The sequence below is a fragment of the Vespa velutina genome, chromosome 3, assembly GCF_912470025.1.
Source record: "Vespa velutina chromosome 3, iVesVel2.1, whole genome shotgun sequence".
In the NCBI taxonomy this organism is placed as follows: Eukaryota; Metazoa; Arthropoda; class Insecta; order Hymenoptera; family Vespidae; genus Vespa; species Vespa velutina.
This window is the reverse complement of record NC_062190.1, coordinates 11,612,803-11,633,278: the sequence shown is the minus strand read 5'-3', so window position 1 is coordinate 11,633,278 and position 20,476 is coordinate 11,612,803. Positions and strand designations below refer to the sequence as shown.

The window sequence follows — 20,476 nt, the reverse complement described above, 5'->3', positions numbered from 1 at the left end:
CAAAAAGGAAACAAAAGAAAAATGAAAAAGATGAAATTACATGGAAAAACGCGTATTCCAAAGCAAATCACAAACGAAGCCTTCGTCTCTGAACCAAGAGATATTATACCAGAATGGAGACGTACTTTAAGCGTGATAACATTTAATGACGCCGTGAAGATACTGATAAGTAGGAAAAAGCTAAGAAAAGGAAAGAACGAGGGTAACCTCTTTTTCTGTTACTTTTTTTTACATGCTGACTGGCCCTATATTGGGCATGGATATAATAACTAGCACAGAAGATTTATGAAACTTTTCGAGCACGGACAGACAGTTATGGTCTAGTGAGGATGAACCCAGCTGGCCTCGTGGGTCCTGCCCGATTCTGTAGACACTTTGAACAGTTTAGTCGATATAACATTAAGAAGAAGAAGCAGAAGGAAGGAAAAAAAACAAAAAAAAAAAAACAAAAAAAAACAAAAAAAAAAAACAAAAACAAAAACTTTCGGCACCCAAACTGTGTGGCCTAGAGAGCAAAAAAGTGATAATTACTATTATTGCCCGCGTAAAAAGAAGGAAGAAGTAAGAATTACCAATTTAAGCATGTACTCCAATAGAGTTTTATACACGATGTCACGAATGTAAACGGTTAGGAAATAATTGCGAGCAAACAATTGTGTTGAATGCTGGTGTTATTTGTACAATACACTTAGGTGAATGATAAGAGTGCAGCTTTAGGGTTTAGCTTGTAAGTGTGGGAGGAGGAAACACAGACATTGTAAACACAATTCTTTTTATTTACTTTGATGAAAAATGAGGATATTGCAAACGTCGGTTTGTTGCTAAAGAAGGACTTTAAACAAACGAAGTTTGCGCAGCTTAACAACAATACATATTTATACATAAAAACAGTAATAAGAAAGTTTAAAAAAGCAGTATACACGTAAGATCGATCAAGAATGGTATAATCATACGAAAAAACCTAGGTACTTTATAATAAACAATACGCGCGTATTCACATACACATGTTTCCAATGCTAATCGTCATTGATTTTTGCCGTTTGCTCTGATGATCATTTATTTTTTATCGCATGATTTAGGTTTAAATTCTTTTCAAGTTGTCAGCTTCACTTCTTTGTTTTCTTTTTTTTTTTCTTTCTGTTTTTTTTTTCTTTTTTTTTTTTTTTTTTTTTTTTTTTTTTTTTTTTTTTTTTCTTTTTAATAAATAGGATTCCTTCCAGTCGATTACTTTATTTTATTCTAATTTCGTATAAAGACTACGAGTATTCATGAGATACAGATAGATATATATATATATATATATATATATATATGTATATGTATATGTTTGTATATATATATATATATATATATATATATATATATTCATATATACATGAACAAATATATATATGTAAAATATATATATATATATATATATGTATGTATGTATATATATATATGTGGTGCAAAAAATGCGTTCAATATTTCTGATTCTACTAAATTTCAATTGCGGCGAGTGTATTTTCTGAATACGCTACCATTTGTAGGTGTAGTATAGTACCTGAAGGCAGACTAAATGCAATTGAAGTAGTAAGTCTTTATACAGCGCAGATGTGACCGGCAAGAATATAAATTTTAATAATCATCACTAATGTAATATTACAAAAGAAGGAGTCCTAGTGAATTATACATGTTGCTTATCATCTTCCTTAAATAGCAAGCAGTAAAAATATTTTTATATGGAAACAGTTCAATTGTATCAATATCTTCATAATCGTCTTACAATCGATAGCCTACGATGTATTATGAGATAGATAATAATGGCAATTTGTCTCTCTTCCATTTTCTATCAATATTAGACACATATACGAATATTACATTTTGCTTTCATTTGTGCGACGCAAAATGTAAATTATAGAAAGAAAAAGGAAACAAATTTACTTCAAAATATCGCATTATGTGAGAATAAAAGCCACATGTATAATTCATTGATCACTTGGTCGATATCGATATTTTTCTTCTTTCTTTCTTTTTTTTTTAGTTTTCTCTTTTTCTTTTTCTTTTTTTTTTTTTTTTTTTTTTTTTTTTTCTTTTCTTTTTTTTTACATTTCATTGCGGTGTGTTAATTTATTGTTTTTGTATAAAATCTGCAATATCAAATAGTAGTCTTAAATAATATTTCCACTGTATGATTGTGACTGTTGACAAAAAAGAGCTTGACCTAAAAAAGATGATAGATAACTGGAATTCCTAGCACTGCATTTGAAAAGACATATATCTCATAGCCAAGTTCGAATCCAAAAATTCATTTTGTATTAGTTGTTAATGTATATGAAACATAATACACAGTCTTCAGTAGTTGATAGAAATGATATATTTTATCAGCTATTCTGTCTGCTGCGAATTATTTTAATCGTGCAGACTTTGAAATGATTTGTATATTTTTATACAGCTGCAATCAGAAATTCTCAGAAGTACATTTTTGACATAAGCACATTAGCATTTTCAAGTTAAACTTGAAGGTTCACGTTCATCGTACCCGCGCATCGACTTTTCTTAATTATTAAAGGAATAAACATTTTTAACGATAGACACGTACATATATATTTAAGTCCTGCTTGTAATTCTTGAATTTCTACGATTCCTTGGGTATATATATTAAAAACACGAAAGTGAAATGAGTCCATGTCGTGATTAGGGCGGATTTGAAAAAGATTTGATAACTATTCGATGACATTAGATAGAAGAGGATACAACATCGTAGCAGAAGGCGTATCGAAGATCGAAAGGCAGTTATATTTCTCGCACAATACATGCAGGACATGACTAAGTGTGTCGCATTTGACCATCGATAACTTTTTAATAACTTCAGCAGTACAAGCTGTACGTGGTGTTTGATCTATCAGAAGTAAAGAGATTAATCGCGAAACGTTAAGGATTTTCTATGATAAATTCTAACGTTCTCTCGATCTCAAAAAAAAACGGCAAAAATCAGTACACACTATAAATATAGATAATGTGTGATTTCACACGTGCCCTCTTCCGAATCCATGTTGTTAGTCACTGTGCTCATTATTCTAACAATGACAATGAAGTTATCGGTTCTGCAATTTTTAACAATTTCACTGCTGTATCGTATGTCTTTTATTCGTATACGGCCTTAGAATATCAAGAATTAGAATTCTTTTCGTCGTAATTTCCGATGAAATTATTTTCAAGTTTGCCGTTATGATGATAACGATAATGATTTGTACTTGGATCGAGATCTAATAATCATTTACAAACTTTTATAAAAAAAAAAAAGAAAAAAAAAAGAAAAAACGCCGTCGTACATATTATTTTTATGCATTCACACATTATTTTTATGTGCATTTGATTGAATAAAGATAAACAAAAAATAAATAAATAAACATACTGTACAGTACCGAATGAAAAAATACTTATGGTCTCTAATTTTTTCTAAGCGACTTGTGGGCACAGTGTCATCTTTGGCAATGCATCGAAGCATTTTTTTTTTTTTTTTTTTTTTTTTTTTTTTTTTTTTTTTTTTTTTTTTTTTTTTTTTTTTTTGACGATTGTTGATTTTAACTGAATAATTATTATTGTTTATCTGTATCAAAGTGATTGGTTATATAATATAACTTTTAGTGAATTTAAGAAGAGCTAGTTAAAAAGAAAAAAAAAAAAAAAGAAAAGAAAAAGGCGACTGCCGTCGAGATTTAAATTTAGAGACAATTTTTTCGGGGCAGAGGGGCGCAGTTCGAACGATTCTTGTACTGGAGAAGTATCTCGACGCGTGTGTATCTCGACGAGAGAGAAAGAGAGAGAAAATGTGTGTGTGTGTGTGTGTGAGAGAGAGAGAGAGAGAGAGAGTATAAAAGAGAGAGAGAGAGAGAGTGAGTATAAAAGAGAGAGAGAGAGAGAGAGAGAGAGAGAGTGGATTAATAAGGAAAAATTGAAAAACTGTTAGCGAGCGTGCCGGATGGCTACACGAACACAAATTTTTAATGATGGAACAAAATTCCTAATCACAGACGATATCATATTGTGATGCATATATATACATATATATTAATTTTTCTTTCCTGTGGAAAAGCATCTTTATCGAGATTGATTTTAAAAAATTGCTTCATACTTCATTGTATCTTTGACACATGCGCATTATTTATTGACAGTTATTATTACCCTGGAAAAATTTGTCCACACTCAACAATTGTCGCAAAATGCAGAGTATTTAAGCCAATTAGCAAACCACAGAGATGTATACACTTACATAGAAGTAAGAACTAGCCGTAATTCATGTTCCAAATGATTTGCTTTTCGTACTTTAAAAATGCTTGTCTGAACAAAAAGAAGGAAAAGAAGAAAAAGAAGAAAAAAGAAAAAAAAAAAAGAAATTTTTACCATCGAGTAAAATCGCATTTTCTTTCTTGATTCGTCATACAGACAACATTATACACCATTATATACCATCGAAGGCTAAGGAAAACAAACGCGTGTAGATCCGTTCTTTGTTATAATCGTTCCAGTTCATATCGCATTAAAATCATATAAACGATAAATGACTCATGAAAACATAAAAAGAAAATTCGCCAAGCGTATAAAGCAAAAATCAAATCTTCCCCCATCGGAAAAAGGTATTTTCACCTACATCATTTTTAATTTTCGCAATCACAGTGAGGAGATTAATACACCTCTTGTGCCTCTTATAGCCATTAAAAGAAAAAAATCTTTCTTCCGTGTGCATTGCTTGTATTTTACATAATAATCTTTTTAAAATACGAAAGAAGAGAGAAAGGGCGTTTTGTGCCCAAAAGATAAAAATAATATGATCGAACGACGTTGACGAAAGACTTAATTAATTTGTATAACGACGAAACTTAATTTCTGAATCTTTGGAACATGTTGCGGCCGGAGTAAAATAACATAAGTTTCCTAACTTTATGTGTAAAAACATTGTGTTCAGAAAATATGCTATAATACGACTGATATATACCTGAGTTGGCGGCATGCGAGCGTCTTTTGAGAATTGAGCATGTCGAACCGATATCTTGATGTCTCCTTCGGCGATGGCATGTACGACCAAATTGGGTTAAAAAAAAAAAAAAAAAGAAAAAAAAGAAAAAAAAATATAAAGGATGAATGCAGAAAAAAAGAAGAAGAAGAAAAAAAAATGCAAAAGAGAGAACAAACTGAATTATGAAACAAAAACCGATTTATTAAGATGAAGAAAAAAATTAACAAAACTCCATGCAAGATGAAGAAAAAGTTGTATCTAACCTGTATACATTGTCATATTATTATTATGATTATTATAATTATTATTATATATAATAATGTAATTGAGAATTTGAAACGATATTACATAAGGTTAATAATAAACAAACGCATCTTCACCTTTGCTGTTACGTTTTCTTTTACATTCCTCTCATCCAGTCTACCTAATCCATCCATCCATCCATCCATCCATCCATCCATCCATCCATCCATTCATTCATTCATTCATTCATTCATTCGTACGTACATGCATACATACATATATGAGCTTTTTCTAAGAGGAACGTTTTAAAAATAATTACGAATCGACCCGCCATAATCCGCATCGATCGAAGCGTTATCTGGTAGTCGATTCTTTAACTTATCTTATTTATAACAGTTCCAAGAGAGTCTACTATTATGCATGCGTACCATACATATGCATTTTCAATGGGATTTTATATATATTTTCTTTTTTTTTTTTTTTTTTTTCTTTTTTTCGTCATTCAGTAATCTCAATCTTCAACAGGGATGAATTATTCCTGAGATTCTTACAATCTTATTTCTAATTTCCCAGCAGATGTCGTCAGATCCTGTTAAAAAAACGTCCAAAAGTAGAAACTACTTTTCTCTCTCTCTCTCTCTCTCTCTCTCTCCCCCCCCCCGCTCCTCGCCCCCCTTTCTCGCTCTCCCACAGATATGACATCCAATAAAAGCGGTTGCAAGGCAACATGTCTGCCCCGTGAAAGACGAAAACGTGTGAATTAGATATTCTTCAGTTTTTTTTTATCCTATTCCACCGAATAAATGGAAGTTCTATTGTTAGTTTAATATCACAGAAGTAATCTTTCGTAGATAATGAGTTTTTCCGTAAAGAAAACCGGCGGAAGAATGTGGCACGAAGCTCGAAAGCAAGAGAAAAAGATACGTGGGATGTTGGTCGATTATCGTCGGCGAGCCGAACGTCGTAGAGATTATTATGAAAAAATTGTAAGAACATTAGATTTAGATTTTAAGCATTAAATCATTTTCTATCGACATTATGTAAAACCTCGCCTTTTCTTCGTCCGCAATCTAGCCCAATTTGAACGTATTTTCTTTTCTTCTTTTTTCCTTTTCTTTCTTTCTTTCTTTTTCTTTTTTCTTCGTTTCCTCCTTTCCTTTTTATACGTCTCGAACGTATACGAACATTTTTATGAAGGACATTCTTGCGCGTCTCCCATTGACTCTCATTAACGTTATACTTCTATCAGAAATCAGATCCTACCCAGTTCCTTCAGCTTCATGGCAGACCGTGCAAAATACATTTGGATCCAGCTATAGCAGCTGCTGGTGATAGTCCAGCTAACATGTAAGCATTATAATATTTATAATTTGGAGGACGTGCTTTTAATACTTTATTTTCAGGATGCCCTGGCAAGGAAACGAAGACAATCTTATAGATCGCTTTGATGTACGTGCTCATTTAGATTGGATACCAGAGGCACCAGATACCATTGACGTTGATATCGCTCTTACCAGCGAAGACAGACATATCAATTATGAACGTTATCGCATAATTGTTCAAAATGAATTTTTGGGAGGTAAGAAATTTCCTTTTAGAATACACCTTATGTGTTATTCCCAATAATAATAATAATAATGATGATGATAATGATAATGATAATAATGATTGCTCATACAGTCGCAGAAGAAAAATTTTTACATCAAATACATTTGGAGGAACAATTTGGTTCATCCACCAAAGTAGATGCTTCAAAAGATAAGAAAAAATCTTCTAACAATGCTGCTATTGGTTACAACTACGAGACAGAAGAACCAATTCCTGATGCAACAAAAACATTAGATTCTGTTATAGTTGATGAGAAACCAGAGGATGAGGATAGCGACATTGATTTGGGTTAGAAATGGAGTTATTAAATGACATGCTTTTCTATAACCATCGTTATAGAAACTATGGATTTATCATTTTCTATTTTGTGCAGACATATGTGTAGATGTTTCACAAATCGAGCCTTCTCAAGCACACGAGATGAATTTGGTTGCTCAAAAGTATGGACTTTTGGGAGCTGATTATTTCAGTTTTTTGACCCAGGATTTTGAAGAGGCAGAAACATTAAGACAGGCACGCAAGCAGGAAGAAGAAAAGGCGATGTATTCTGTATGTAATATTCAATTATACGTGTAGAATATTTTCACAACAAATTTCCCTTTGAATATGATTATTTTTATCTATCGTATAGGGTCGAAGATCTCGCAGGGAAAGACGAGCATTTCGAGAAAAGAAGATGATCGGTCGTGTTATGAGTCCACCAAGGTAATTTATAGTTTGCTATGTTCATGAGATATCTATATTGTGTATATCTTTTTCTTAACATGCATTTATCTCTTTTTTTTCAGTTATGCAGCCCGTGAAAGTCCAGAATACAATCCTTACAGGAAATCTTCCTCAAAATCACGTTCACGGTCTGCTTCTCCTGTAAATACTGGACAAATTACTTATATTACAAGTTTTGGCGGTGAGGAAGAAGCTCACAGTAGCTCTTCTCACGTAACTTCATCGAATTCGAAAAAAGTCAATTATTCGCATCTTAGAAGAAGAAGATCTGAAAGCCCTGTTTCGAACGAAAGGACAGTTAGTAGAAAATTATCAAAATCTAGATCAAGAAGTTGTTCTCGCTCTGTTAGTAGAAGCAAATCTTACAGAACACGCGACAGGAGGCGTAGTGTCTCGCGAATCAGGTAAATATATCTGTCTTTTTCATTATTTCTTTTTAATTTTTCTTAATAGACAATCTTCTTTCTAATATATCGTAATCTTTAGTAGATCCAGAAGAACGCGATCGAAACATAGGAAAATCCAAAGATCCAGAACAAGAAGCCGTTCTCGACGATCAAGAACACGTAGTAAATCTCGATCTCGATGTAGAAGTACGAGCAGATCAAGATCGCGTTCGCTTTCACGGTCTCGATCTAGATCCACTTCGCGTCAACGTCAAAAAAGATCAAGAAGTTCCTCATCAAGCAGCATATCAAGATCTAAATCAAGATCGAGATCTAAATCGCATCACAGAAGTCGTTCCAGAGATAGTTATCGTCGAAGACGTTATTCTCCCTCAAAATCGAGATCAAAATCACGCTCAAGATCAAAATCTCAAACAAGATCAAGATCTAGGTCTAAAAGCAATAATAGTAAACGATCGCGTAGTATTGAAAATAAAGTGCAAACACTGCCAAGGTATTTACTGTTTCGTTTTATATACATATATTTGTAAATTTAAAGATATGTTTCAATTTTCACTTTTTATTATTATTATTCATTGTTCGTTTTACCAGATATTATGGCCGTCGTGGCAAATCCTCCAGTCTTGAATTAGAATTGTCTGACAAGGAAGAGAAAAGTACAGCAGCAACGCTAAAGCCAACAGTAACAACCGCAAGCATGTAAGTAGAATGCCATCATTCTTGTCTAATTTATATATATATATATATATATATATATATATATATATATATATATATATATATATATATATGTACGTATGATAATATTCATATCGTCTATTTGAATCTCTTGTCTCGTATTAATTATTGCAGAAACACGCCAAAAGCAGGGTTAAGTACAAATTCTGGTGGCGGACACAAAGTCAGTAAGAACCATAACGCTTTCTTAGTCACTTAACGCACAGAGAATAAAGACAGAACATACTTGTTCCTATATAAATCTCTCAACGAGGAGCTTTAGCGAGTGCTACTCGTTTTGATTCCGTTGGAGCAGACGTCAATGAGGCGTTAACATAATTTTATTTATTCAGTCGTCTATGTTTCATTAATTCTTACAAATTTGCTAACGATTTCCATTTAATCAAAACCACGAAGAATTTGAATTATACCAAAGTTTCTATTACTTAAAATATACACATACATATATATATATATATATATATATGTGTGTGTGTGTGTGTGTGTGTGTGTGTATATATGTACATATAATTGTTAAAAGATCGTAATTGAATTATTTTCAAATTCTTTGCGGTATAGTTCAATTGTGTTCTATTGATCGTAAAGAAATATTCGAAGTAGCATTATTATAATAAAAAAAAAAATAAATAAATAAATAAAAAAAAGAAGCAAAAAAGAAAAAGAAAGAAAGAAAAAAAAGAAAAATAATAAAATAAACGACAAAAGATAGTTTGGAAACACAAAGCATTAAGAGTTTTACTTTTCAGTCTACGAAAATAACACCTCAAGAGCGGCTTAAGAAAAAAATGCAGGCTCTATTAAATAGGCAATGTAAGTGAGAAATTAAAATTGTAATAAAAACAAACGATCGTTCATATTTTGTAATATTTTGTATCGTAGATAAAGCGGACAAGAAGGCGGAACAATTGAGAATAGAAAAGAAGGAACAACAGAGACAAGACCGAGAAGACGAAATTAGAGAAATGTCATTAAAATTACGTCGAAAGTAAGTTCATATTTGTTTTCATTTTATACAATAGAGAGAGAATATATTAAAGAATATATTAATATAAATGTATATTTACAGACAAAGAGAAAGAAGACATCGGTACGAAGGTCACAGTTCTGATTCACGATCTTCTATATCTCGTACGCCAAGTCCAGGACGTAGTCCGAGACATCATATACGTAGAGATAGGAGAGAAAGAGACAGGGATTTAGAAATAGATCGAGAAAGAGATAGAGATAGAGAAAGGGATAGAGAAAGAGATAGGCGTGATGACAGAGAAAGATGCAGGCAAGAATCACGAAGAAGATACAGAGATTCTCCGCTTCGTTCTTTAAGTCCAAGAAGTAGTCGGTAATGTTCTACGGATAAATAAATGTCATTATGATTCGAATAACTATCTTCAAATTGATTTACTTTATTTCTTTTTACAGAGGCTTGGTAGACTACTAACGTGAGAGATAAATAATATGCCTAATTCGTTACATCCAGATTTTATATAATTTACAAAGAAACTTCCTATTCATTGCATTCCTTCTTAGAAGTGCTGCTTCATTTTTGAATTACACACACACACACACACACACACAAAACTATATATATTAATTGAACTGTATTATGCAAGCTATTATAAATTAATTGGAATTTGCTGTAAAATTATATGATATTATTTGCTCTATGTTAGAACTTACAAAAGTTGATTCGAATAAAAGGAATCGTTTATAAAACAATCGAATGATCGAATCGCATGATCGAATGTGTAGATAACAAAATATTTTATTTCGTCAAATCATACGATAATAGTCGATTATTCGTACATTTTCAACTTGTTAAATAATTAGATGTGATATTTTGAATTTTGTTTCCTTGTAAACGTTCGATTTACCTCGGAGATCAACTGTTGTTAAATCATGTATCAGATATTCTTTTAGTTCACTTAAAGCGCTACAATCTATTTCTAAAGGTGCATCGGTAAAGTCAGGAACTTTATGGAGATGGTAAAAGAAATTTCAGCTTGTAAGATAAGACTACGTATACGAAAATCTTCATTGCAAAGTTTATAGCACGTCTATGATAGAATTTTTTAAAGTCGGTGCAATCTATCATAAAGGCCGAAAGACGTGATTATGCTGATATACGACGTTATATAAATGACAGTATTTAACAGTATGTAGTAATCAATTTGATTAAGAACGTTCGTTATCGTTTTGAATAACTAGATAGCCTTGATGTTATCATATTTTTTCCTACCGGTTAGTCTTGTTTCTTTCAACTGAAATATATTACAGTAATAGAAAGATTTGCCAATTTTTGGTTAGTGAATAGAAAAGAGAATATGGCAGGAATTACGTTTGGTATCTTAATTGGTATGTTATTATGTTGTTTATAACAATAATAAAAATTCAATTTATTGATAAAAATGTATATCTATGGTATTGCTTATTTAGTAAGCGATAGTCGCTCGGAAGGATCCAGAAAAGATGAAGCAGGTCCTGAATTAAAACGTCTGGTCGGTGACATAAACACTGATACAGGAAAAATACTTAAAGGAAAAGTACTTGAGGATAAAATAATACCAGATAAGGAAGAAGTTATAATGGTATGATAATTAATAATAAGGATGTAATATTATGTTATTTCTAAATACAGTTTTAATTCCAAACGTTTATTAATTCTAAGGAATATTTGGTAAAATGGAGTGATGTACAAAAGTTAGATGTCATTTTGACATCCGGTGGTACTGGTTTTTCCAATAGAGATGTTACACCCGAAGCGACAAAAAAAGTTATCGACAAAGAAGCTCCTGGAATAGCAACAGCTATGCTTGTATCGAGCTTGCAAGTGACACCTATGGCCGCACTTTCTAGGTAATATAAGATTGTTATTATTTTGAATTTTTTTTTTTATTTTTTTAACATACAAATTTTAGAGCCATCTGTGGAATTCGTGGAAAAACATTAATCATTAATCTACCAGGATCACCAAAAGCTTTGAAAGAATGTTTGGTTTCTATTGCATCTGTAATACCACATGCGATTGATTTAATTTCAAATAATCAGGCAGATGTAGAAAGAGTGCATGCATCACACAGCATTACAAAGACAAATAACAATGATCATAGTTGTGTTTTACCTTCTACTACATTGGTACAAGGCTTATGTAACTTATACTTGTATAAAAATATAATTTATATATCCTTTTTGTTTAAGCTATAAATACTTTTTTCTAGTTACACTTGGAAAATGTTGCCACGCGTCTCAGGGAATCACCGTACCCCATGCTTTCCGTTGATAAAGCAAGAGAATTAATAAATAAAAATATAGAACTCCAAGGAACAGAAATTGTGACAATTTGGAATGCTCATAACAGAGTTTTAGCTAATGATATATTTTCTCTTTGCGATTTACCACCATTTCGAGCCTCTATCAAAGATGGTTATGCCGTTCTGGCAGAGGATGGGAAAGGTAGAAGACGAGTTTTAGGTGCTTTAAAAGCAGGAAATACTGTATGTAAAAAATATTTGAGAAACTGTACGATTTAATTCTAGAAATAATTAACTTTATGTTTGTAAAACACGTAGGCAGCGTCTATATCTTTGATACCTGGCACTTGTATAAGAGTAAATACTGGCGCACCGATACCCGATGGTAAGTGTTTGCTAAAAGAGATTAATGAAAACAAGAATATAAATATTCCGATGATTGCCCTTAGATGCAACTGCTGTTGTTCAAGTGGAGGATACAAAGCTTATATTAAAGAACAGCGATAATACGGAAGAGAAAGAAATTGAAATTTTAACTGTACCAAAGGAGGGACAGGACATTAGGTATTTAATTCTTCAAATGTCTTTAGTGGTATCTATCGAAATATATGTATATATATATATATATATATATATATATATATTTTTTTTTTCTCTTTTTTCCTTGTAAGACCTATTGGTTGTGATTTAAAAAAAGGAGAGCTCGTAATTAGAGCGCCAATAAAGCTTGGAGCAGCAGAGGTAGGACTTTTAGCTGCTTGCGGTTATAAAGAAGTGAAGGTTTATAAAGTTCCTAGTGTAGGGGTATTATCAACGGGGGATGAATTGGAAGAACCAGGGAATGATTTAAAGCCAGGATACGTATATGACAGTAATACGATAACTTTAATATCCATATTACGAGAAAATGGATATGATCCAAAGAATTTGGGAATTGTAAAGGACAAGTAAGTTTATGAACGACAAAGCAAATTATGGATAAATTTGATACTATTAATTTCGATGCTTTATCGTTTATTTTTCATAGCAAAGCCAGCATGGTGGATGCAATTAAAAATGCCTTGGGAAAAGTCGATGTCCTCGTAACATCCGGATCTGTGTCGATGGGCGATCGAGATATGTTGAAACCTGTACTGGAACATTATTTTAATGCAAAAATACATTTTGGTAATTATTACTTATTAGATTAATCATTTATCTTAAAAATGATTGTTATATTTGTTATATATTATTATAGGACGCGTAAACATGAAACCTGGTAAACCAACAACTTTTGCAACTTGTATATATAATGGTAAAAAAAAATATTTCATGTGTCTGCCGGGTAATCCAGTTTCGGCAACAGTTACTTCGATTTTATTTGTTATACCTTTACTTAACGAAATGCATGGTGATATTTCGAAACCCGTCATCATAAAGACGAAGGTTCGTCCACTTTATATAAATATTTAGCGAATTACTAGCGTGTATGTATATATATATATATAATTTTTATAAATTAATTGCAGGTGGATTCGACTTATCAATTGGATCCTCGTCCGGAATACGCAAGAGTTATCTTAACGTGGAAAGACGGAGCAGATCTTCCATTGGCCCACAGTACTGGAAATCAAATAAGCAGTAAATTATTCAGTTGTAAAAATGCTAATGCATTGTTAATGTTACCAGGGAAAACGGTTGCTAAGACGGCACTGTATCCGGGTGAAGTCGTAGAAGCGATACTTCTTAATCCTAGAACTACGATGTAATACCGAAATATCTGCATATTCCTTAAATATTATTATCCATGCTTTACGATTTTTTACACGATTTATATGGTTTATATAAGTATCTACATTTTATTTTAATAAGAAAAATTATTTTTCGAAGAGAGGTGTGTATATATATATATGTGTGTGTGTATATATGTGTGTGTTTCCCGATCTTCCAATGAGATAGATTTGTTTTCTAAAAAAAAAAAAAAAAAAAAAAAAAAAATCGTACCTCGTACTCTTTCGCGCGCTTAAATAACAAAGGACAGCTGACGAGAGTACGATTATTCGATCGTAACATTTATCGACAAATATCGATAACCAAGGAAGCGCGTAATTACAAGATCAGCCGAGAGAGGGCGATTTGTGATAGAGAGGAGTGGGAGAGCGGCGCGAGGAAGAAAATGGCCGACAAGGCTACGGTAAAAGGGCAGGGACGTCGTGCGAGGTACGCGTTTCGAGAAGGAAAGATGCGTGCGTCACAGTGAATTGCGCGAGAAGAATCGTGCAGGAAGAATCGGGATATTAAACGGAGCGTCGCGTGGTGCCGGTAGGTTTGTTCGATCGACGAGACCTTAGTCGTGCCAGTTGGATCGTTTTAAAAAAAAGCGTTCGCGGGCCGATCATAGGCAACACACGTAGAGAGAGTGAGAAGGGCTCGCCAGAGAGGTAAACACGAGAGACGGCTTTGTACGACGCCCTATCTTCTCGCGTTCTCTCGCATTGCTAATCGATGTACATAAACGTTCCTTCCTTCCTTCCTTTTTTTTCTTTCTTTCCTTCCTTCCTTCCTCTCTTCCTTCCTTTCATTCATCCTTCTTTCTAGATTTTGTTCTCCTATAAAAAATAATGTCGAGTGCACGTATCATTTAATGTGTATGAACGATCAGTAAGATTTCAAAAGGAAATTTCCTGCGCGAGAAGCTCATCGATCAGCAGCAGGTTGGGTTCACGTCTGCCACTTGTGGCCATCTACGGACGCTTTTCTAAAGGGTGGCCCATTTTCAGCCGCCAACTCTTCCGATACCTTTCGCGGATTTTCTCTCTCTCTCTCTCTCTCTCTCTCTCTCTCTCTCTCTCTCTCTCTCTCTCTCTCTCTCTCTCTCTGTCTCTCTGTCTGTCTGTCTCTCTCTCTCTATCTCTTTTACCTCGTAAATCTCAAGTATTAACTTTGACACGAAAACGTCTAACGTCGATTTCGCTTTTCGGTGGCGGACGTGACTGTGATACCTCTTCCGCCGTTCGAACGCGTATAACGCGTGCTGAATGACGGGAGCAGTGGAGATTTAAAGGGATCGATTTGTCAACAAGTCGATGAGAGTACGCGCAGTTCACGGTCTGGATCACTTTCTTTTTTTCTCTCTCTCTCTCTCTCTCTCTCTCTCTTCGTAATCGAAACATTCACCCCGACACTTGGTCTTATAAAACTTTTCGCGCTCCTTTTGAGTACAAGAAAGTGTGATTTTAATGGGGAAATTTATCGGCTCCGATGGACTATGATGTGCCGTTTCGTTATTGAATATTAATTATATCTATGATCGTTCTTACCGTTTTTCTTCCAAACATTTCTTATTCCATCTAATAATCATTGTTAAACGAGCAATCCTCTAATTATATGATCGTGATTTTTTGTCACATATATATATATATATTTTTTTTTATATAGTTTTTTTACACACACACACACATACATATATATATATATATATGTATATGTTTTTCTGTTCATACCTTTCTACATTTCCATCTGTTATAAGTGTACTTTGAGTTTGCATTCCTTATTTTTATTTCTCCTTTTTCTTTCTTTTACAGATAGATCCAGTATTTATTTGGACTATCACTATTATTATCTACAATGGCAGTTAGGTAGTTGTAAAAATTGACTAAGGACATTCAAGAACTTCAAGCGTATTTTTATCAAATTGAAGATGTGAAGAGAACGCACATGATGAAGCCACAGAAGAAGGCTATTGTTGCCCGAAAGGCAACTAAAATGCCAACAGTAGCTAAAAAACGTCGCACTCTCTTGGAAAAGACCATATCAGAAGTAAAGAAGGAGAAGAAATCTAAGAAACAGGATAAATCCGAAGATCTGAAAAGAAAGTCAGACGGCGAGAAGAAAAAATCAGATAAAATGGAAGATAAAAAGAAATATGAAGAAAAGAAGAAAGTTGAAGATAAGAAGAAGGACAAGTCAGAGAAAATGGATAAAAAGTGTAATAAGGATAATGAAAAGAAAACTGATAAAATAATCGAAGAGGAGAAATTGGATAGGGGAGAGGAAAAAGAAGATACGGAAGAGTCACAGTGTGACAATCAAGATAAAAAAAAGGGACAGAAGTTGGAAGAGAGAACTAAAGTCGAAAAACAGTCTGCGGATAATAAAAAGAAAATTGAAAAATCGGATGATAGAAAAAAATGTGGGAAAATGGATGAGGAAAGTGCGGAAGATCAAGTGAAATCTTTAAATACCGTAGAGGATAAGGATGCGCTTGAAGACAAGACGGATGTCCTAAGTTTGAGTTTGAAGAAGAGAGGAAAAGAGGAAAAGAAGAAGGATATAAAGCTGTCTAAAATGGATACGAAAGAAACATCGAAGAACGTTCTGACGAAGGACAAGAAATGTGATCGTAAAAAAATGTCAGACAAAGATACTGCTGCCAGTCGAAGAAACTCTCCGACAAGAACAAAGAAGAACTCCAAGAACTCCAAATCATCTCAAAAGAAAAGTATTCCACGAAAAACCGTTTTAGCGAAAAAGCCTCACTTTACGGTAGTCAACAAGTTCGTAGATAAAAAGATAAAACTAGTCAAATCTTTAAAGGTAGAAGAAACGATTAACGAGGAGGAAGAGGAAGCTAAGAAAGCTAAGAGAAAAAATACATGCGCGTCGAAGGGTAAAGGTACGCAAGAGAAGAAGCCAAAATTAGGTAAACATATGAAGGCCAAGTTGCCGCAGAAAAATTCAAAGATTTGTGAAGTGATTAAGGCGGAAGATAAGTTGAAAACGATGGCCGAGAAAATGATTTTGAAGAAGAAAATTGAGTTGAAAGCCATAGAGAAAACATTGAACGAAACTAAAAAAATATCTCATAGCAATGCGATAAATGAAAGAGCACCCACGCCCGAAATAAAAAATGAAGTTTTAGAGGAGAGAGAATTGGAAAAGAATAAGGACGAAAGAGACCCAAGGCCCAAATCGCCAGACGAAAAGAAACCTATGAAAGGTAACACAAAAATTGGTAAAAAGGTACCAAAAAAGATATCGAAAGGGAAGACACAAAACGAGAGCAACAATCAAAGATCTTCGTCTCCCATGGAATCCTCCATGGGAGAATCCGTTAAACAATCTAAAGAATCCGAGGATGGTATAAAAAATGCGATGGCTGGTACAAAGAAAGAGGAAGTTAATAACGAAAGCGTTATTCAAATAGATTTAAAAGTCGAGACTGTTAATGGGGGTAGTACCAGTGGTGTGACCTCGGCATCCGAATCGGACGAGGATTATGACGAGGATATAAATAAAAAAAGTAAGCAAAGGTATGCCAAGAAGAAGGAGAGATCCAATTCACCTTCCGATGAACGTGCTAGGAGGATAAGACTTTTTGGATTCTGGAACGGACCAAAGCGACACAGAGTGGCATCATTGAATGCTTTGGCCAAGGTACATTGCCTCTATGAAAATGAAACCGGGGGAGTGTATCTTGGTGGCTTCTGTAAGCCTAAGCCGGAGAAAGAGAAGCAGAAAAAGAATAAAGAGGAAAAGGAGGAAAGTCAAGTGCGTAAAGAAAAAGAAAAAAAGTCGAGTGAGAAGAAGTCGGAAGAACTTCCAACTCCAAAAAGAAAATTGAGAAATGTTCCAGGATTAAGGGGGAAACATTGGGACATGTTGGAGAGTTCATCGTCTTCTCCATCTTCGGACGAGGACTATGAGCGTGAGAAAAACATTGAACGTTCTAAAAAGAAAGTAATCAAGAGAAGAAAGAGAAACGAAGAGGTTATGGATTTGAAGGATATGGTTGTGTGTAAAAGGATGGCCAGTCTTAATGCTTCGGCAATTTTGGCTGCATCCTATTCGGATGAAAAGAATCGTTGCGGATCTAGTAGTGACTCTTCGAGCGAATCGGAAGTGGAAATTATCAAGAGACGCAGGCAACATGATTCGGATGCAGAGAAAAAGAAAGGAAGGCAAGGCTCAGATCCGGATGATGTTTTAAAGCCATCCAAAAAAGTTGTAATCGTTAATCAAGATACTGATGTAACTATAACAGGTAATATTTCCATTCGTTGCCAATACTTAAATCTATTATTTTGTTTCTTTGGTATTACAAGCGTCACCATGCTTTAGGTGTTTACGTTAACCAAACACGGTCGACGCATCACGAAGGTTTTTGCAGTATCGCTGGTATGCAATACAGAATCAGTTCGACCAGTCACACACAAACTGCAGCTACGGCGGTAGCTACTGAGCTTCACGACCAGGTGATTATCGATATTTATTTTCTGCCGTTGGACGATGAATTTCTATGATAATGCATGGAGACAAATGTTGCCTAAGGATGAACGTTTCTTTATCAGCAAAAGACAGAGCAACCATGCAAATCTTACACGCCGTTGGGTGCGTTATCGTCTATGCAACCACCGGGCAGTCAAGGAAATCATCCAAATATGTCACCGCGAAGGCATTCGGCATTTTCTGCGCCGCATCAGCACGGTAAGCGAAACGTAACGTTTGATATAACACACGCACACACGCAGACACGTTACACTTGTTTACATTGCTAATATACGATAGAACCGGTGCATGTAGATGCATCGAAGGACAATGTCAAAGATCAAAGTTCTAATGCATTTGATCAATGAGTTTGCTTGTTTGAAATTATACGAAGGATTTTTCTTCTCCTCTTGAGTAGTATTGGCGTAGATTCAAAATTTGTATATGCAAAAACTAAAACAATTTCGTCCGTCGTCGCGAACTCGTGGGAGTTGCGCCAGTTTACAGAGTTCACGAATCTCTGCTCGAACTTTTTCTAATTCTAGGAAAAGTATTATAAAAAGGTATATAAAAGATTTCACGAATGATTTGGATAATCGACGAAGGAAGTTTTATTAGAAGATGCGTAATCGAATTAAAACTGCTTACGGGAAGGATCTTCTTTTTCTCAAGTGATACGAATAAAAATATGGTCCGACATATCGGGGACAGTGAACGATGACGATCCCCTACCCATTCGTAACTGAAGAATCTTACGTAACTCCTTTCTCGAAGAACTTTTATTATTTATTTAATTAATTTTGATCATTGTCATCCTAGCGTTCATTTATTTCTATAATTACTCGGAGACTCCGTCGTTGTGTCGTACGACAAAGAAAAAGTCTTCTTTTTCGATCGTGCGCGTCGCCTCGAACAAATGAAAGTACTACTGGCGGCGAGACGAGCGTGCCTCTCTTCTCGTTATTTCAGATCGTCCTTTTTATAACGGAATGCACCTTGCCGATCGTTAGTAGCAGTATCTCGATAGTTTCGCTTACTCTTCTTATCGCATATCAAAATCAAGCGTCCCACTTTCGCCATCGGCTATCACGATCAACGATCAGAATTTGAAAATGGACTTTCTATAATTGGCGCCAAATTCGAATACGAGCGCTGCTCGTTATATCCACAATCGGGAGACATTTGAAAGGAATATCTGCTTTGCGTTCTCCTACATTCCGTTCCAACGAGGAAGTTGCACGAAGTTCGAAGAACGGGAAGAAAAAAAGGATGGAAATATCGAGAGGATCAATCTACCCTCGCGAAAATAAGAGATCTCATCGTGGTCGTGCAGTGAAAGGACCGGGGGTGTCGGTGGTGGTTGACTCAACCGTCCTTTACACGTCGCTACTAGTGCGTCTTGCACTCGTGCACGTACATACTCTTAGGTTAACGTCGGCGATGCTGCCCGCGCGCGCGCGCGAGAGAGAGAGAGAGAGAGAGAGAGAGAGAGAGAGAGAGAGAACAGACGATATACATACATATGTATATATGTATATACAAATGCGTACGCGTTGCGACGAGCATACCTTCTCCTCACGGCGCTCCCATCTTATGTAAACTGTGTACTTCCAACTACGCAGCGATAGTCCGTGCTTCGCGAACAGCGGGGAAGAGTACAGAGCAGTACAGAGCAGAGCGGAGCGGAGCGGAGCGGAGCGGAGCAGAGCGGATCAGAGCGGAGCAGAACTGTCCGCAAAGCGAAGCAGCGGGTAAGAGAGGGGGATGCTCAAAGAGAGAGTGAGAGAGTGAGAAAAAGAAAAACGATCTCATTCGGTGGTGTGTGTGTGTGCGTGCGTGCGTGTGTGTGTGCGCGCGCGCGCGCGTGCGTATGTGTACGCGCGTAGAGTGGTAAGAAACACAGGCGAGACGGAGACGCAATAGCGGCGGCATGTAGCAGTAGTGCTAGTAGAGTAGTAAGAGTGGTGATGGTGGTGGGGCAAGCAGATAGCGTGCGCGTCGAGGAAGAAAGTGGGGATGGCGGAGGAAGAGGAGTGGGGAAACAACGTCGTGGTGTGCACGCTTCGTCGAGAGAAGGACGACGCACACCTGACAGTAGTCGAGCGATAGCCGGGGAGTACGTACGTGCTCTCTCTTAGTGTCCGATCTTCTTAAGTCTTTTTCTCTGATTTTGAACGTGCGAGTGCGGTGCGTGCGCGTTTGTGCGCGTGTGTATCGTCATCGCCGTCGTGTCGTCGCCGTCGTCGTCGTCGTCGGTGGTG

The 20,476-nt window shown here is 35.3% G+C and overlaps 4 protein-coding genes and 1 long non-coding RNA gene across 17 annotated transcripts in view; 4 read left to right on the top strand and 1 right to left on the bottom strand.

The window, feature by feature from the left end:
• The window catches only part of LOC124947560 (serine/threonine-protein kinase minibrain), a 44,946-nt gene extending 44,387 nt beyond the window's left edge, over window positions 1-559 (top strand). For all 5 annotated transcript variants that reach the window (XM_047489882.1, XM_047489884.1, XM_047489886.1 and 2 more), the window contains exon 9: window positions 1-559. This exon is cut by the window's left edge and continues 791 nt beyond it. The gene's annotated coding sequence lies outside the window, so the exon portion shown is untranslated.
• A 5,369-nt stretch (window positions 560-5,928) lies between these two features.
• LOC124947558 (CLK4-associating serine/arginine rich protein-like) lies at window positions 5,929-10,385 on the top strand. Of its 3 annotated transcripts, none has more exons than XM_047489878.1 (14): window positions 5,930-6,228; window positions 6,492-6,589; window positions 6,646-6,821; window positions 6,923-7,138; window positions 7,224-7,399; window positions 7,482-7,555; window positions 7,639-7,980; window positions 8,066-8,476; window positions 8,575-8,682; window positions 8,836-8,884; window positions 9,468-9,531; window positions 9,601-9,706; window positions 9,788-10,060; window positions 10,141-10,385. In XM_047489878.1, the coding sequence occupies exons 1-14, from the start codon at window positions 6,097-6,099 to the stop codon at window positions 10,157-10,159; spliced, it is 2,244 nt and encodes a 747-aa protein (XP_047345834.1). In that variant the 5' UTR covers window positions 5,930-6,096; the 3' UTR covers window positions 10,160-10,385. The 3 variants fall into 3 exon arrangements, with proteins under 3 accessions (XP_047345835.1, XP_047345834.1, XP_047345833.1); XM_047489877.1 differs by having other exon boundaries at window positions 8,063-8,476; XM_047489879.1 differs by lacking the exons at window positions 9,788-10,060; window positions 10,141-10,385 and having other exon boundaries at window positions 5,929-6,228; window positions 8,063-8,476; window positions 8,836-8,888.
• A 196-nt stretch (window positions 10,386-10,581) lies between these two features.
• On the top strand, window positions 10,582-13,839 carry LOC124947561 (gephyrin). The gene is made up of 11 exons (XM_047489887.1): window positions 10,582-11,073; window positions 11,155-11,306; window positions 11,387-11,574; window positions 11,637-11,853; window positions 11,937-12,212; window positions 12,288-12,354; window positions 12,419-12,533; window positions 12,641-12,916; window positions 12,997-13,136; window positions 13,207-13,394; window positions 13,478-13,839. Exons 1-11 carry the CDS (start codon window positions 11,043-11,045, stop codon window positions 13,715-13,717), a joined length of 1,890 nt encoding a protein of 629 aa, XP_047345843.1. The 5' UTR covers window positions 10,582-11,042; the 3' UTR covers window positions 13,718-13,839.
• On the bottom strand, window positions 13,464-15,435 carry LOC124947582. The gene is made up of 2 exons (XR_007100446.1): window positions 13,635-15,435; window positions 13,464-13,571 (listed from the first exon to the last, which is right to left on the bottom strand). It is a non-coding gene; the product is annotated as an uncharacterized LOC124947582 (long non-coding RNA).
• Window positions 14,000-20,476, top strand: part of LOC124947551 — a 57,543-nt gene continuing 51,066 nt past the window's right edge. For 2 of the 7 annotated variants that reach the window (XM_047489859.1, XM_047489854.1), the window contains exons 1-4: window positions 14,002-14,389; window positions 15,533-17,991; window positions 18,069-18,202; window positions 18,299-18,434. In XM_047489859.1, coding sequence (XP_047345815.1) covers window positions 15,666-17,991; window positions 18,069-18,202; window positions 18,299-18,434 — 2,596 coding nt within the window. In that variant the 5' untranslated portion in view covers window positions 14,002-14,389; window positions 15,533-15,665. Of the gene's footprint in view, window positions 14,390-14,869; window positions 15,057-15,532; window positions 17,992-18,068; window positions 18,203-18,298; window positions 18,435-20,476 lie in introns of those variants that run through there. The other 5 variants (XM_047489861.1, XM_047489860.1, XM_047489858.1 and 2 more) reach the window with 4 other exon arrangements.

Bases quoted from the DNA above. Each gene is read 5' to 3' on its own strand.
- LOC124947558 (XM_047489877.1), top strand. From the start codon at position 6,097: ATGAGTTTTTCCGTAAAGAAAACCGGCGGAAGAATGTGGCACGAAGCT. The intron at 6,822-6,922 runs GTAAGAAATTTC...TTGCTCATACAG, and splicing joins TCAAAATGAATTTTTGGGAG to TCGCAGAAGAAAAATTTTTA. The intron at 7,400-7,481 runs GTATGTAATATT...TCTATCGTATAG, and splicing joins AAGAAAAGGCGATGTATTCT to GGTCGAAGATCTCGCAGGGA.
- LOC124947561 (XM_047489887.1), top strand. From the start codon at position 11,043: ATGGCAGGAATTACGTTTGGTATCTTAATTG. The intron at 11,307-11,386 runs GTATGATAATTA...ATTAATTCTAAG, and splicing joins ATAAGGAAGAAGTTATAATG to GAATATTTGGTAAAATGGAG. The intron at 11,854-11,936 runs GTACAAGGCTTA...ACTTTTTTCTAG, and splicing joins TTTTACCTTCTACTACATTG to TTACACTTGGAAAATGTTGC.